At 35.7% G+C, this 16,113-nt stretch overlaps 1 protein-coding gene across 2 annotated transcripts; it reads right to left on the bottom strand.

Moving 5' to 3' along the window:
• Positions 1 to 1,839: 1,839 nt before the first annotated feature.
• Positions 1,840 to 6,631, bottom strand: LOC6645181 (putative oxidoreductase GLYR1 homolog). Of its 2 annotated transcripts, none has more exons than XM_015177853.3 (9): positions 6,335 to 6,631; positions 5,834 to 5,870; positions 4,874 to 4,956; positions 3,898 to 4,792; positions 3,725 to 3,835; positions 3,386 to 3,656; positions 3,211 to 3,300; positions 3,057 to 3,146; positions 1,840 to 2,927 (listed from the first exon to the last, which is right to left on the bottom strand). In XM_015177853.3, the coding sequence occupies exons 1-9, from the start codon at positions 6,412 to 6,414 to the stop codon at positions 2,728 to 2,730; spliced, it is 1,857 nt and encodes a 618-aa protein (XP_015033339.1). In that variant the 5' UTR covers positions 6,415 to 6,631; the 3' UTR covers positions 1,840 to 2,727. The 2 variants fall into 2 exon arrangements, with proteins under 2 accessions (XP_015033339.1, XP_002067894.2); XM_002067858.4 differs by having other exon boundaries at positions 3,211 to 3,297.
• Between the last annotated feature and the right edge of the window lie 9,482 nt (positions 6,632 to 16,113).

The raw sequence follows: 16,113 nt of genomic DNA, 5'->3' as shown, positions 1-16,113 counted from the left end.
TTAGAATGTTAAGTCGAAGCCACAATAATATATTTTCAAGCAGCTTATTTAAATATTAAACTTGAAAGGCAATGATTGTGGCCTGTCCCATCAAAATTGAAGGGCCTGCGGAAAAGAGGAAACACAATTTATTTTTGAAACATTATATGGGTATGTTCTTAATATTTACCAAGCTTAGCCGTTTTAGAACAAATTTTCACATTCGTCCTCACAAAATTTTATCCATTTACATTTTGAAAGGCTTGGTTGGCTGAACAAGACAAATGTTGAGCGTTAGACGTTCTTAGAATCCAAAATATACATGCAAAACCTATTGTAAGTATTTTTTTTCACTTTTCTTGATAGTGATATCACTGAAAGGTTTATAAGCTTTGCCATTCCAACAAACTAACCCAACTTCAATTATAATGATAATCGTCATTTAAAAAGTTTCCAATTTCTATAGGTATTAACTATATTATTACTTGGTCTATGGTCCGTTCTTTATAAAAAGCAATTAGTGTCATCCTTTAGTCGTTTCTTAATGCCAATCTTCAATAGTCTAACAGATTATGTGCACACAGTACTTAATTACTAATAAGTAATTAAAGTGAGTTCTTAAATCACATATGTTTCAATTACAATTAAAAATGTTGTGTTTTCTTTTATTATTCTTTGTTTTACAACAAAATACAGACTAAATAATAAGTAAAATATATTTATTTATTTATGTATATATATATTATTCTTATTATTATTAATTAAAGACCCTCGCCAGTGTTGGCGCTAAAAGTTTTATGCTATTTTGTTTGTTTGTTGTTGTTTTCTTCGATTTCCTGTGAACTGTCTTGTGTCTAAATTTTTATTTTTTGTTTGTTTCAAACTAAACAATTCCAGTGGAAAGATGTAACAAAATGTTAATAATTTATGTGCATGTAAATCCAATTTAATTAAAATGTTTTTTTTTTTTTTTGTTTGTGTGTTTAAACAAATGTAATTGATAAATTTCCTCAATGTGTTGCTAGTGCGCCTACCGCATAATTTTTAAAAACTTTTCTCCCTAAATTTAGTCGAAAATGCCGACTAACGGCTTAGGTACCCTGTACCAAGTAGCGTTGATATATATTTTATTTTTTGGTAATTATTATCAAATGAAACTTTAATCTTGAATCGACGATACCAAAATAATTTCCTCAGACTACATTCAATGGAATAATGTTTATGACAAATAAGAACTTACAAAGCCAGTGAATAAAATACTAAAGAAACTTGTTGAATTGCATACAAAATTTGTTGCTTCTGCTTTACCTTAAGACAAAACATGACTAGATCGAGATTGTCTGTACAGGCAGATGGTGAAAATATATAAAGACTATATACATTTTAAAAAACTTGATATTAAATGGAGCATTTCAGTCTAGTATTCATTTTGAAAGCAGACGACTACATAATAAAAACAAATTAAATATATATTTCCAGCAGACACTAGCAAAAGTTTGTTAAAATCGGCATTAGATATATATCTTTTACATGCTTTATTAGTGTGACAATTGTCAGTTTCAAACTGATCTAATACAATGGAAATCGGTTGACTGACTGACTACTATATAATATAGCTACCATAGGAGAAAAAGGCTACAAGGTGAATTCACAAGAATTTAGTTCAGTTTAGATTCATCAGCCCACGGCCCACTGGTTATGTTTGTCTGCTTTGTACAAAATTTTATTTTCATGATTTTTTTGTTTCTCTTCTTTACATTTGCAAATATGATAATTTAATTTTTGTTTTTTTGTTTTCTTTTCTTTTCTACATACAATACATAATAACATTTCCTGAAAAATATAAAACTATGCTATATATTTTTACGTTTTTTTTTTCTTGTTGTGTGGCTTGATTTCTTATACTCATTGTCTCCGGGAACGGGGGCCTAGCAAACACACGGTCCAAATAAAAAAGTCAAAAACAATTACAAGATAAATGTAATAAACACTAAAAAATTGATATAATGCACAAATAATGTAAATAAAAGCGATCCGCAGCATTTGCTTGCATGCTTTATATATATATATATGTATATATGTAAATGAAAACTGTTGCTTTTTTCTTGATTTGGATCTCTTTCTCTCAACTGAATGATTGCGATCGCACGTCATCTCAATGTCATCGTCGTCTTGGTCTTTGTTTCGGTCTCCCACATCTTTCTCAATGCCCACATAGCGCGTTATCGTCGACTTGGCGACTTTTACGTTGTCGGTGGCATATTTTCGGTCGATCGAGAACATGTACTGGTCACAATATGTACCGGCGGATTGCCATCATGCTTTAGACTTTCACCTGCATAGCAGTAACTCTAATTTGTCGAATTAATGGTGCGGGGTGTGTGTGTGTGTGTGAGTGTGTGTGTTGGGAAGGAAAAGGTTTTGTTAGGTGAGAAAAATGAATGATTAGAAATGATAAAAGGATGAGGAAGAGGATTAAAAACAAGAGTTGTGACGATGCCAAAACACAAGAGCATAGAAATTATATCAAATAATGATTTTATCACAACAACTGCTGGATCGAAATTAATAAAATCATATGTTCTAAACAAATTTATATGCGTTTGTGTCCACCGTCTTTGTCAGTGCTGTGTGTGTGTGTATTTATGTGGGTGTGTTTGTGTGTGTATCTGTATCTGTTGTGTGAGCGTACGTTTTTAAACTAAATGATAAAAGTATAGTTTAAATAGTAGTCGTGTTAACTAAATGTTAAAACCTGGATCTTACGAATACAGCACTGGAATCGTGCTCACTATAACCCAAACGTTTTGTATGCTTGAACACCTCATTGGTAATGCTTGTCACAGGCATCGATTGATCCAAATTCTCAGCCATATTTAGCACAAGACGCAAATCTCTTTGCATGTGACTTAAAGGTTGTTGTGGATTAAAGTCGCCCTTGGCCATTTCTATAAACAAATTGAGAAAACAAAAATTTGATAAATTGTAGTGTTTTGAAAATAACCAAGAAGGCAAGATATATATCAGAAACATATATAATTTTAGTTGTAGCAATCAATTCAAATATGTACACATACCCTTCCCCTTGGCCAGCAGCAGCGGTGATTTCATAGATGTTAAATCGAATATATCTATGATATCGTTGAGAGAAATGGAAAAGCGATCAGCTGTAATTAAAAATAATAACCATTATTAGATAAGGTTTCTTCATTTGATCAAGTTAATTCGTACCCAGGGCTAACGCTTCAGCCAAACCAACCAAACTGACACCCAGAATGGTCTGCAATATGAGGTTCACTTTACAGGCATTTCCAATATCTGCTAGAAAAAAACAAAAGAGATTACATTTAATAAATTTCATCAAGGGTCCACTCCAAGTATGCGGTGAAATTCACTCTATACTTACTCCCCAAAAAGAAAGTATTCTTGGCAATGGTCTTGAAGCAGGAATGGCACTCTTCAAATACCGAACGATCACCGCCGGCCAATATGATGAGCATGCCATCGGCGGCTTCTTGACGTGATCCATGAATTTGTGCTTCCAAATAACGTCCATTGCATTGCTTAATACCCTCTCCAATATCCAATGAGGTTTCTGGATCTATGGTGGACATTTCCACATACGCCTTATTGCGTAAATCCTTTAATTGCAGAACTCCACAATTGCCAAAAACGAGCTGGATGAAAATAGTAAAAGTTTCATTTATGTGAGTTTAATTTATGCAATCTTCAATCTTAGACTTACATCCTTGGCACCCTTGGGATCTGATACACAACAAAAGATAACGTCAGCTGCTTCTACCACATCCATAGGTGTGTCCTTTACATCAGCGCCTGCCTCAACAAAAGGCTGACACTGCAAAGAATTAATGAAAACGATTAACACTTAATTAAACTTTGATTGGTTTTTAATCTCACCTTATCAATGGTGCGGTTCCAGACCACAACCTTGTGTCCCGTATATATCAAGTCTTTAACTATGGTGGATCCCATCATGCCCAGTCCAAGGAATCCAAAGGTTTGATCAGACGGCACAATCTCTCGATCGGCCAGTGTATTAGATCTTGAATTCATGTCAATAGCTTGCGTTTCTGGCCTCGTCACAACTGGACGATCAAGCAATGCAATAGCATTGGGCGCTCGTTTCGAGAGTGAAGCCAGCAGATCTGTCTCTATCCGACGTTTGCCTGTGGGCGAAGATGAGCTGGCGCCATCCAGGTGCAGACCTGGAGCAGCCGCGTCACCAGATGCAGCTCGTTTACCACGCTTGGCACTTGATCCGGCACTACCACTAACCGCCTGATGCGATGATATGCGTCGCTTCTGTGCTGATTTTGTGCCAGCCGCCTTGCCGGAAGACTTTGTCACACTGACAGCAGCACTGGACTTGGCTTTGGGTGTCCTTTTCACCTGGGGCTTCGCTGAAGCTGGCGTCGTTGTACTGCTGGCAGCACCAGCATTCGGTGACACCGACGAATCCGCATTATTCGCATCCAAGGCATCTGATTCATGGGGACTGCCAACAACATGAGGGACTACACCATTATTGCCATCACCCGCACTGGTATCCAGCAATTCGGTGGCATTCTCATCGCTGTCCAGGCCATCGCGTATTTTATCAAAATCTGCCTCAGTGGCATGATTCGCACCGCCGCAACTTTCATTAATCTGCTCATCCACTTCAGTGGGATCTTCGAAATATTTATCAATGTCATTCATGGCGTGCCTAAAAGCAGCCGGTTTGCTTACTTTAGCCAATTCCTCTTTCCAAGGACCCTCAAAAGGTTTAATATTATTCTCCTCAATCCAGGCACTGAAAATTAACAAAAAAATAAAAAGAAAGAAAAAATTAACCAGGAACTAGTATTGAAAACTTTTTTCAGTCTTTACTCACAAGTTACGCGAACCAAAGAAGAAAACGCATTTAGTATTAGCTCTTCGCTGTTGGGTAAGCAAATCCAATGGCGGTTCCACAATCTGCAATTGCAAATACAATTTATTATACATTTTAGTCCCTCAGTAAGCTATAAATAATACAACAAATAAAAACTTTTCTGTACAACAAATTATTTATCTGATATTGTAGTTTTAATTAAAGTTGTCTAGGTTTATGGGTTTTATCATGATTATGCTTTGTCTTGTTTATATCAAATTATAAACTAGGAGGCATTTGCACTGGACAGCAGAGTTATTTCGATGGCACTCCGGTAATCCCGGTTAATCCATTTCTGGGCTTAATTTATGTAAACATTTACAGAGATAAAAAAAAAAACATAATGGCTATTAGAGTCCACCTTTTCAGATCTACAAAGAAAATTCGACATACATATGTATATCTAACCAGAAATACAGTCTAACCCTTTGTGAGATAATCAATCGTTAAGAAAATTTCAGCAATAATCTCGAATGGCGAATAAGATTCCCATCTTCTCTATAAGATAAACTTGTATTCTTTATGGACTATTGCTTAATTGAATATTTGTTGAACACATCACATTTTGAGGTCGTCTGCACGATTCCACGCTTACTGACTGTTGTGCCTGGCTGTACATACATACATGCATCATATCAGTTAGACCAAATAATCATGATAGCAACCCGAAAAAATACAGAAAACAAAAATATCTAAAGCAAAAACCTCTTCATAACCAGCAATGTGTCTGCTATGCAGCAAGTGCGTTGTGACGTCGATAGTGACAAACAACAACAAAGCAAAGCGCCTGCATAAAAAAAAAAATAACAAAAAAAAAAAAGAAAAAAAAGTACAGTCAAAAACAAACACAGCAGCGGCAGCGACTGAGCAGCAGCGACGCCGCAGCATAGACGTATGTGTGTACATATTTCCCGCTCTTACCATGCCCGGCCACGGTGTGAAGCCCTTCATTTTGGCCCTGTAAATAAGAAGAGAATACAATAATGTTTTAAATGTTTTTCAATCAACAATTACACACAAATTAGCATATTAGCCCAATACAAATGCTCTTTGGTTGGAACGAAAACCACACAAAAAAGAGCGCGCGCGCGAAAAAAAAAAAAAGAAAACGCCAACGCAACGACGTCAACGTCGACGTCTCTGCTAGTTGTCAAATGTAAATTGTTGGTTAAAGGCGAGGGAAAATTGAGAAATTTCAGGCTCACAGACAAGTTGACGATAATTATTTTTTAACGCTCACATCAAATTTCTTTTTTCGTTGGTTTTTCATTTCGGATCGTTTTTTCTGTAGCGGCAATTGAGGTTATGTTGGGGCATTTACACTAGTTTTCTCCAAGCAAAATGCATTTGTTCATAACTGGGCTATTTGTTTTTTAATCACTCTGTACACTAAACACTCGGCATTTTTAGATCCTTGCTTACCATATCAAGTCCTTGGGCTTATAGATAAATTTCTCTGTGGTGTCGCCGCCCGATAGCGACAATTTTTTATTCTTCGACATTATGTTGTCTAGGCGTATGTTAAACTTGGTTATTTTGCAGCAGGTATTGCAGACAGGGCACAAATGAATTCAATTTAATGGTCTTATTTCCACACTTGTAATAGTCGACCAGCGTTAATTATTTAAATTGCTAATATTTATTCTATTTTCCCCGTTCGACCGCAGTTGCTTTGACTATAAAATATTTTTCTCTTTTTGTATGTGTGATGCCATAGTGCTGGAAAACGATAGTCGGGCGCCATTTTGCTGAAACCAACCAGGGTTGTAATTTGTCTGCGTTTCGTTGTGAATGGCACTGGTTCACAGCACTAATTCGCATTATTTAAAAAAGGGGCCCTTAGCACTTTCGACTAAGGCTTTAGCACTGGTAGGGTATTATGGGGTGTGTTGACTTTAGCTCTTTGGCCCTAATGATTAATATTATTATTTTTATTAATTATTACACTGTGATAGTCGAAAAAAAAGACATGGCAAAATTCGATGATTTCACCCTATTTCGGGTCTTGCGAATCGGGTTCTTACAATGTACTTTTGTATTTTGTTAGTACATGTAGTTAGTTAATTATTAGTTAAGTTAGTATCTATATTTTTAACCAAATATTCGAAATCTAAAAATCCAACTACCCAATAAAAATAAGAAAGAAATTATGAACCATATGCGCAAAGTGCGTACAATGATGTTCCTGCCGCGCCAAGTGTAGTTCGACCCGCCAGGACGATGGCTTTGGATCTGGCAAATATGCCGGATCGAACCATCTACGATTCTGCGGCGCACACCCAGGTTTGTATGAAATATATTTTCAATTGCATATCAAATTAACATTTCTTTTCCAATTGCAGGATGAAGATTCCAACAGGCAGCAGCCAGAGGTCTAAAATTTAAGTTTCATATTTAAGGACAATGTTAGCTTTAAGTTTTAACTATAAGTATTCAGTATGAAAAGGGCTGTTTTTTTTATTTTTTATACACTATTAAGGTTTAGTGTATATATTTAAGGTTTAGACTTAACCCTCTAACGCTCAAAAGTGTTAAGTTATTAGTTATTTAATTTAGAAAAAAGCTTGGAGCTCTTTAACCATTCAATTATTTTTTGATCGTTAATAAATAACACCACAATATTTAGAAAAAATCTTTAAAAGCTCTCCAAAGCTTTTAACGGTACTTTTTTTTCTTAATAAACACACAGCATGTGTTTTTCGCGCGTGTAATTTGATCTGTTGCATGTAGTGTTTTGCAGAAATGTAAATAAAAAATCTAATTTTGCTGAACTTCAACAGAAAATCGTTTCAAAATATCCTATACGAATAAATAAATTTAAAATTTCTATTCAATATTTTTTTTTACGCTCAGATGCCCAAGAGTGCCTTGGGACACTTATTACCTTTTTTGCACCTGGCAGTTTTCGTTTGAAAACTTCTAGATTTTTTCTGATTTCATTTTTGAGTTTAGAAGCCTTTCTTTACTTTAAAAAAAAATTGTTCTTCTTATTTTCCTCCAATAGTTTAGAAAACAGCGTTAGAGGGTTAAGTAGACTTAATATAAAGTGGTGCTAACTAAAGTGATGCTATTCAACACATGATCCGCATAGCGATTGCAATTCTCGGGATCAGCAAAGAATCCTTCAGCAGTGCAATTGTATTTTGTTCCAGAATTTGGTGTCTGATTCTTGCTAAAAGCATCTGGGGCTCTTGCATAATCCACTTGGCCCAAGTCAGCGGGGCAGATGGGATTGATTTTTTCAGGATTACCGCCCAAATCAAGGACAGCATTTGCTTTTTTTTCTTTCTCCGAACAAACTCAAATTCGAAATTGAAACAAAAGGGAATGGGAAATCATCCCAATTAAGATGGAATTGAAACTTCCAATTGAGATGGGAGTAAAATCGAAATTTAAATAAAAGGGAGATAAAAGTCGGGTTTTTTGACATTGATAAAAATGTCAAAAAGCAAAAGAAAACTTAAATAACAACCACAACAAAACAACCAGCAACCACAACAAAATGGCAAGTTTAAAATTTAACGTTTCTGCAAAGGAAATCGAAGTTCTCGAATGGATTCCGGAGGAGAAAATTGTCGAGGGAATTGCAGAATTGGGGGAATATTGCCGCAAATTCCCCAATAATGCCAAGCAAAGGATCATAGAAAATTTTAATTCGCTGGAGATTTTCCTAAGGGAGCCTTTTTTCATCAGCATCGACGAGCTATTTTTGCCGCCCGTGGTAAGTTGGAGAGACTTCGGAAAGTGTCTAAACATTAAATTAATATTTTTTAAATATTACAGGTACGAATTAATCCCGGAAAGGGTATCGAGGAAGCCGGAACCTCGTCAAAAAAAGCCAGGAGCGGTGAGATAGTCAAAATGTTGACTATGATGGCCGTGTCCCTCGATGGTTCGAAGAGGACCATCATCTACATGAACCTAATGATGACGAAGTATAAATTTATGGCGGCAGAAACCATAATATAAATTATTAAAGAAATATTTAGTTTTATAAAAAAAGCACGCATATCAACTAATTTGGTTTGCTTTGTTACTGATGGCAATCAAATTAATGTTTCAGTGCGAAATTATTTCGAAACTAATAATGGAACAGTCCCATTTGTTTGGGATTACATTCATTTTCAGAATGTAATGCTCAATCATAAAGGGCACATTGATAACACATTGTGTCAAGTGTACTCAAGGCCGCTGGACATCGAAGACCTTACAATAATAGAAGTTTGCGAGGTCGGTGTTCCAGCGGAATTGAGGCACTATTATACAAAGGAGAAAAAGTCCCTCACACAACCCTGCAGTACGCGTCTGCGGAGACTCTCCGTCGAGTTTGCGGGGACATGTCCGCTGTCTTGGGGGACATAGCGGCGACACGCTCATTTGAGTTGCGGCGACATTTAACATTAGATGGCCTAGCAATAAGGACAATCGGGACAACTGAGCGACAAAGTCGACGGTATGTCCGCGGATGGTTTAATTCTGCCGACGTCGGTATAGTCGACGATGCGGCGACATTGTCGACCGGGGACATTTGGTACTGGAGGGAAGTTACACAAAAAATACATACTATGCATAGAAAGTTAGGAAAATTAGATAATAGTAGGTGTATGTGTTTAGGGAATATTTCTAATAATAAGTTAGAGGCTTTTGGAAAATTAGTTTTAAGTGCCACTAGGGAATATTATAATTTAAGTAAAATAATTAATATTAGTGATGAAAATTTCTTATTAGATGGTATATTAGAGTTAGTTTTCATATTAGCTTTTAAGAGTCCTTGGTCAGTTGGTAAAAAATAAATTTAATGAATTGGATAACGAATGGGCCGAAAAAGGAAATGAAACTTGCGGCGTACACTTGACCCAGCCACATTTAACAAATGGTCAAAAAATAAAAAGGTATGTAAATGTAAATTTATATATTTCAAATATATTAATAATTGTTTAATTTTACCAGAAAAACCCAAAATGACGGATAAATACGAAAAGGCTCTTGTTTTGATTGATAGAGCTAGGATTTTTGTAAGTAAATTGTTTCTTCTTTTACTGCAAATTTTTTTTTTCTTCTTCGAGCATTCCTTGAGCAATCCAGCACTGGCTGCGGCTCAACCAAAACCACTGGTTGTGGATGATCCGACACTGCCTGCTCAGCAACAAGTAGTGATGGTGTTGCCACCTGAGCCAGAACCGGCGCGAGTATGGTTTCTCCACGGTAAAATGCGCGTGTGTGCGCTGTGTGCCAATAGATTTCAAACCGTTGCCAGAATCATGGCACACCGCACAGACTGCTCTGAACGGAACAGAATAAATTGCACAAAATGCAATTTGTTTCGTTGTTCCAATTACCGTGGCTTGTCGAACCACAACCGAAGTTGTGGGGTTTACAAGAACCTGGAATCGCGTATACGGCAGAAGCGGGTGGAGTTGGTAGGGTCTCAAGAGGTGGCCAATACAATGGATTGGCCAGCGTATGCCAGAAGGTGTTACGCAACTTATAAGATCACGCCAAATCCACCTGTGAGGCAGCGGGCTGCACCTGTTCCGGATACGCCGGAGGCCCTCTTTGAGGACATGCTAATGTATACGGAGGTGAGTATGAAGGAAAGTGAATTTTTTTATTTTATTATTTAAAGTTTCTAATTAAATATTTTTTCTCCTCCATTACAATTGCAGGAAGAAGTCCTGCATGCATTGCCAAGGCAATCCGTGATAAATTTCAAGTTTCAAAAAAGTTTAATTTGCGAGTTGCGGTATTATATTATTATTTAAACGTCAGTGTTTTTAATTTTAGGAACCAACAGTTATCCGATTGCTAAAGTGGAACCTTTTTTGCTCATATTTGTACCATCTTGGTCGGAGTTTCAAATCGTAATGCGGCCGCGCGGCCAACCATGGCAAAATAAGTGTACGAAAGCACTCGGTTTGCCATGCTTCAGTGCACGTTTGCTCGCTCACATCACTGTCTCGCTCACCCTCAGAGTACTATTCCTTTCACTCGCACTTATTGCAAGTATACGATAAGTATTTGTCGTTGCTCGAAAGCAACAGAACATACACACATACAGACGCTCGCTACATAAACTGCATATGCATATGAAAGAGATAGACTATATCCGGCACTACACTTAAGTCTTTTTACTGTTCTTTTCACCAGTTTTTTCGTTCGCGTTATTTTTTCTCTCTTTCTAGCTACTCATCGTCGCGAAATGCCCGCGAAGACCGTACGATACATATTCAATGTTTTGCGTTTCTCTCTTTGAGACGAAAGCAGCATTACGAGCGGGATAATTATTGGTTCATTATAATATTGCTATAAAGGTCATATTTTTTATTTTCTTCATTTTATTATTATTCATCCTCAATGTTTTCAATTTCAACAAATGATACAAGCCACTCGTATGATAGCTAAAATATGATACAAATGCTTTGGTTTCGATGTTGTCAACATATCTTTGAAATACCGCGTCAATTGTTGTTTTTGATCGTGTTGTTGATTCAGTGCGATTGTTACACATTTTTAAACTGAATGTTGTATTGAGACAGTCAATTAAAGGAACCGCTGTGTCCAATGCAAAATTTACGTTAAAATCGCCACTTAAAATCATTGGAACTTTATCGTAATCTTTTCTAAGTATCCGCGATACTTCTGGTGTATACTTTATTAAATTTTCATGAATGAATTCCGTGATGCTATTTATTGATTGATTCGGTGAAATATAAATTGCCACAATTAAAACTGTTTTTCCATTGCTCAATCTGGTTTCGCATGCACATATTTCTCCCACTTTAGAGAGCTGAACAGACAGTGATTCTAGTTGCTGTGCATTCATTCATTATATATTTTGTGATACATTTTTATTTACTTTTTATACCCTTGCAGAGGGTATTGTAAAATTGGTCAGATGTTCGTAACGCACAGAAGGAGGCGTTTACGACCTGAGAAGCTGAGTTGATATAGCCATGTCCATCTGTCCGTCCGTCTGTGCGTATGCGTTTTACTCAGCCGTCTTAAGAGCTATCGGGATGAAATCTTTTTTTGGGGTTTTTTATTACCCGGGTAAGATAAAGTATGAAAATCCTTAGGATCGGACCACTATATCATATAGCTCTAGAAGAAAAAATTTTAGGGACATGGCTATATCAACTCAGCTTCTCATGCTGATCAAGAATTTATATACTTTATGGGGTCGTAAACAATTACAATACCCTCTGCAAGGGTATAAAAAGTAAATAAAAATGTATCACAAAATATATAAAAAGCATTATGAAAAACTTCGACCAAGCTGGGAGTCGAACCCCGGCCGCCAAGCGAGCACACTAACAACAGAGCCACGTCGACACTTTGTAAATTGCCGTCGAGTTCTGTAGTTAAGCACGCATCTCATTTTCGCATCTCATTCTCTCGCAGGCTATATACTATAAGATCTATATGTACGTCTCTTTTTAGTGTCGCTTTTTCGTTTCATCGAGTCTCAAATCACTCCCAACGATTCTAAAGAAGTTTTCACTTTAAAAAGTTAGAAATATAAACATTTTCGTTGGATTAATTCTTTCTTAGTTTACTTTCTTCCTATTGGTTTCCAAACTGAGAGTGCAAATGGCGTCGACAAGAAAACAGCAGAGAAACACCAATGCTGAAGAGTATTAAAAGTAATGATAAATTTATTCGCAGCCAATGGAGACAAAGTATGTAAGAGATGTAATTATAAACTCATATGAAAATATGGATATATTATTAATATTTACATTACATTACATTTACATTTGAATATGGATAGGCTAAAGAAAAGTTACAACACGACGCTTTTTTAAATTTTTTTATTTTATTATAGAATTATACATATTTAACACTCAAGAGAATGTAAGCTGTAGTGTATTTTTATACCCTTGCAGATATTATAAAACTGGTCAGATGTTTGTAACGCCCAAAAAGAGACGTTTCCGACAATATAAAGTACATATGTATGTAGGTATATAGTATATTTTTAATCAGCATGAGAAGCTAAGTCAATAGAGCCATGTTCAGTGGTGTGAATGCGTTTTACTTATCCATCTTAAAAACTATCAGGAATACATTTTTTTGGGCTTTTAATTATCTGCGTGCAATCAAGTATGAAAATCGCCCGGATCGGACCACTTATTATATACATACATAGTTATATAAAAAAATGGATAAAGAAGTTGGACTATCCCTATGAAACTAATTTGATAGTTTTATATATAAAACTTCAGATCCCCAAATTTCAATCAGATCGAATGAATAGAACACAAAATACTGTCAATATATGTATGTATGTATGTTCATACATATGTATGGATGTCAATCGGCTGTGTTGAAACGCTGCTGGCAGAGCTGTTAGCAGACTTCTACGTCATTCCTCGATGATTCCTTGTACATACATCTCGAATTCAGTCGGAGCACTATATCATACAATAACTTCTTTATTTTCTGAGCTATTGTCGTGAAATTTAATATTGGTGAGTTTCTTACACCTATAAACGACTGTGCCAAATCGAGATCGGGCGACTATATCATATAGCTCCCATAGGAACGATAATTTGAAAACAGTGACTTTGTTAATAACATGCTTACTTTTTATTAAAATTGTCATAAAAATTTATATTTGTCGATTTAACATAACTATTAATGTCTGTTGAATTTGATCAAGATCGGGTGACTATATCATATAGCTTCCATAGAAACAAAAACAGTGACTTTTATGAACTTTTGACGCGATTGCTTTAAAATTAAACATTTGCGAGTTTTATACATCTGTTAATGACTGTGCCAAATTTGATCAAGACCGGGTGACTATGTCATATTCGATGGTAGACAGTGATTTCGATTAATAATTTCGTTATTTCCTATGGTAAGATTGTAGGACATTCTTCCGCAAACATTAGGCTTTTTAGATTAAACGTTTTTCACATTGACGGCTATGGTAAGGAAAGATTGCACGGGAAAAAAAGGAATTTTTTTTAAGCTATTCGCACAATGGACTATTTTAGAGATAATTTTAAAGTAAAAAAAAAATGTAAGGATCACTCTTGAATTGTATTTTGAAAATATTTTTTTGTTTCATATACAAATCTTTCATACTGTGCTTTAAAAAAAATCAAAAATTTGTTCGCACGGACATTTATCTGTCAAAATTCCGTAACTAGAATAATATGTTCTGCAGCCCAAGAGTGGAACTTATCTTGAAAACTAAATTCAAAAAGGAGACTTATGTGCAGCCGTTGTCAGATATTCGACCATAGTGTGGCTCCATTAATTATGAAACGCTGTCTGTTTTTTGGATTTTTGTCAAAGCGATCAGAGTCACACTGTGGAACATATTTCAGGTAAGAGCTGAGGTGACATAGAACCATCTGAATAGTGACAGGAAGGAACGCAATGGGAAGCTTATTGGCTGGTTAGTTTTAAAACACTACGCTGATGTTAAGTATAATCACAGAATTTTGTTTACGGAGTTTAAAGCCGAAATGATTCTAAACATTTGTAGTTTTTGAGTTGACCTATAAACTACATTGCAAACATGATTACAAATTTTTGTAACTTTGCCAAAAAATCAAATTGCTCATAAAGCGCGTAAAATGACAATTGCAGACTTTTATTTCTGCTATATTACAGATTTGCAAAATAAATAAGGATGCGTGCCAAGCGAACGTAAAAAAGTTTGGTTTATCCGACGATGTCCTTAACCGTTTGGAACGGATGCGAAAGTAGACAAAAAAGGCAAACGGCTTTAATATTAGATAGCAAATGTTACATTTCAATTGGCATCATTGAGTCCTTGAGTGGTCCCAGGACCAACAATGACTGTTTATCTAGAACGTGTGCCATGTGATCTCTTTCGCTCTCTCTCTCTCTTTTTCTCCACCACTCTCTAATTTCCTTTGTAGCACTCAAAACCATTGCCTTGCCCAAGTTCGTAAACAATGAGAAATGGCATGACTGAAATAAAACTTTCACTTAACCCGCAAGTCCGGCATCCAACAATCCATCTGAAAAGCAGACAAGCGCCCTTAACCGCAAAATAAATTACCACACGTCCTTCCCACTTGGTACACACTGAACCATAATCCTCATAAATAAGAAATAATCAAATAAAAAAAGGAGTAAAACACACAAGTGGAAGGCATTTGTAAAAGGGATGACGACGAGGACGACCCAAGTTGAGTCTGGCAAATGACACACGCAAACACACATACATACATACATAGAAAAGATGAAAGTTGCATTGCCATAGAAAAGGGGTGAAAATGTGCAGTTTTTTATAGAAAATGTTATTTTTTTCTAGGCCAAACAAATTGTAATCAGTTTGTTTTGCAATTACCAAGCAAAAGGGATCAGCACATCAGTTTGAAAAAGGGTTAAGGTCGCCGCCTAGATTGCAATGATTTATAAAGGAAAATATGTGCATTTAATTGAGGAAACATAATACGAGGACCAACTAGCAAATCCTACACACTTTTCTAATATTTAATTTAACGGCTTTTTTGTGACCATAATTTGCACCCTTGTAATTATGCTCTTATAATAATAAACAGTCATTTGCATATAATTTTAGCATTTCTTTATTCTATTTTCATATAGATATGTACATTTGAATTTTTGTTTAAACTTAAATATTTTTCAAGTTTTTAATAAACAAACTTAAAATGTACGGGTGACCGATTAAATTTTGTGCTGACTGTATGCTGATGCTGCTCAAGCAACGCTCATCTCTAATTCCTTCCCAGTTGAAAATGATTCAAGGCCAAAGCATTTGTTTTTTTTTAGCTAGTTTGATTTTTAACGACATTCGTTCAGTTGGGACTCTTTAAAGAAAATTCCCTTTCAGGAAATATGAAACTAAGAACGGAATATACAGTAGATGCCGTTTATAACGATAAAAAGAAAGAATCAGAAGAAAATGAAGAGAGCACAATGCAGTAGCAGTCGAAACAAAGAGAGCCAAATAATTTTTGTAATCTATTTGTGAGAGAGTTAAAGCAATCAGCAATATCAAATTTTGAAAAAGCGGCTTAAACAAATTAAATAAAATGAAATAAATAAAAACAATTAGTTTTCTTCAAGTTCCTTTAGTATCGTTATAACCGGGATCTACTGTAATTTAGAAAGAGACGTTTGCATGTAGCTGTAATTACACACATACATACATACATATGTATGTATGTACATTCATAAATATGTTTTTGTAT

Source organism: Drosophila willistoni (genome assembly GCF_018902025.1).
Source record: "Drosophila willistoni isolate 14030-0811.24 chromosome 2R unlocalized genomic scaffold, UCI_dwil_1.1 Seg167, whole genome shotgun sequence".
Lineage (NCBI taxonomy): Eukaryota > Metazoa > Arthropoda > Insecta > Diptera > Drosophilidae > Drosophila > Drosophila willistoni.
Note: the sequence above shows the minus strand (reverse complement) of the source record. Positions and strands in the feature narration are given on the sequence as shown.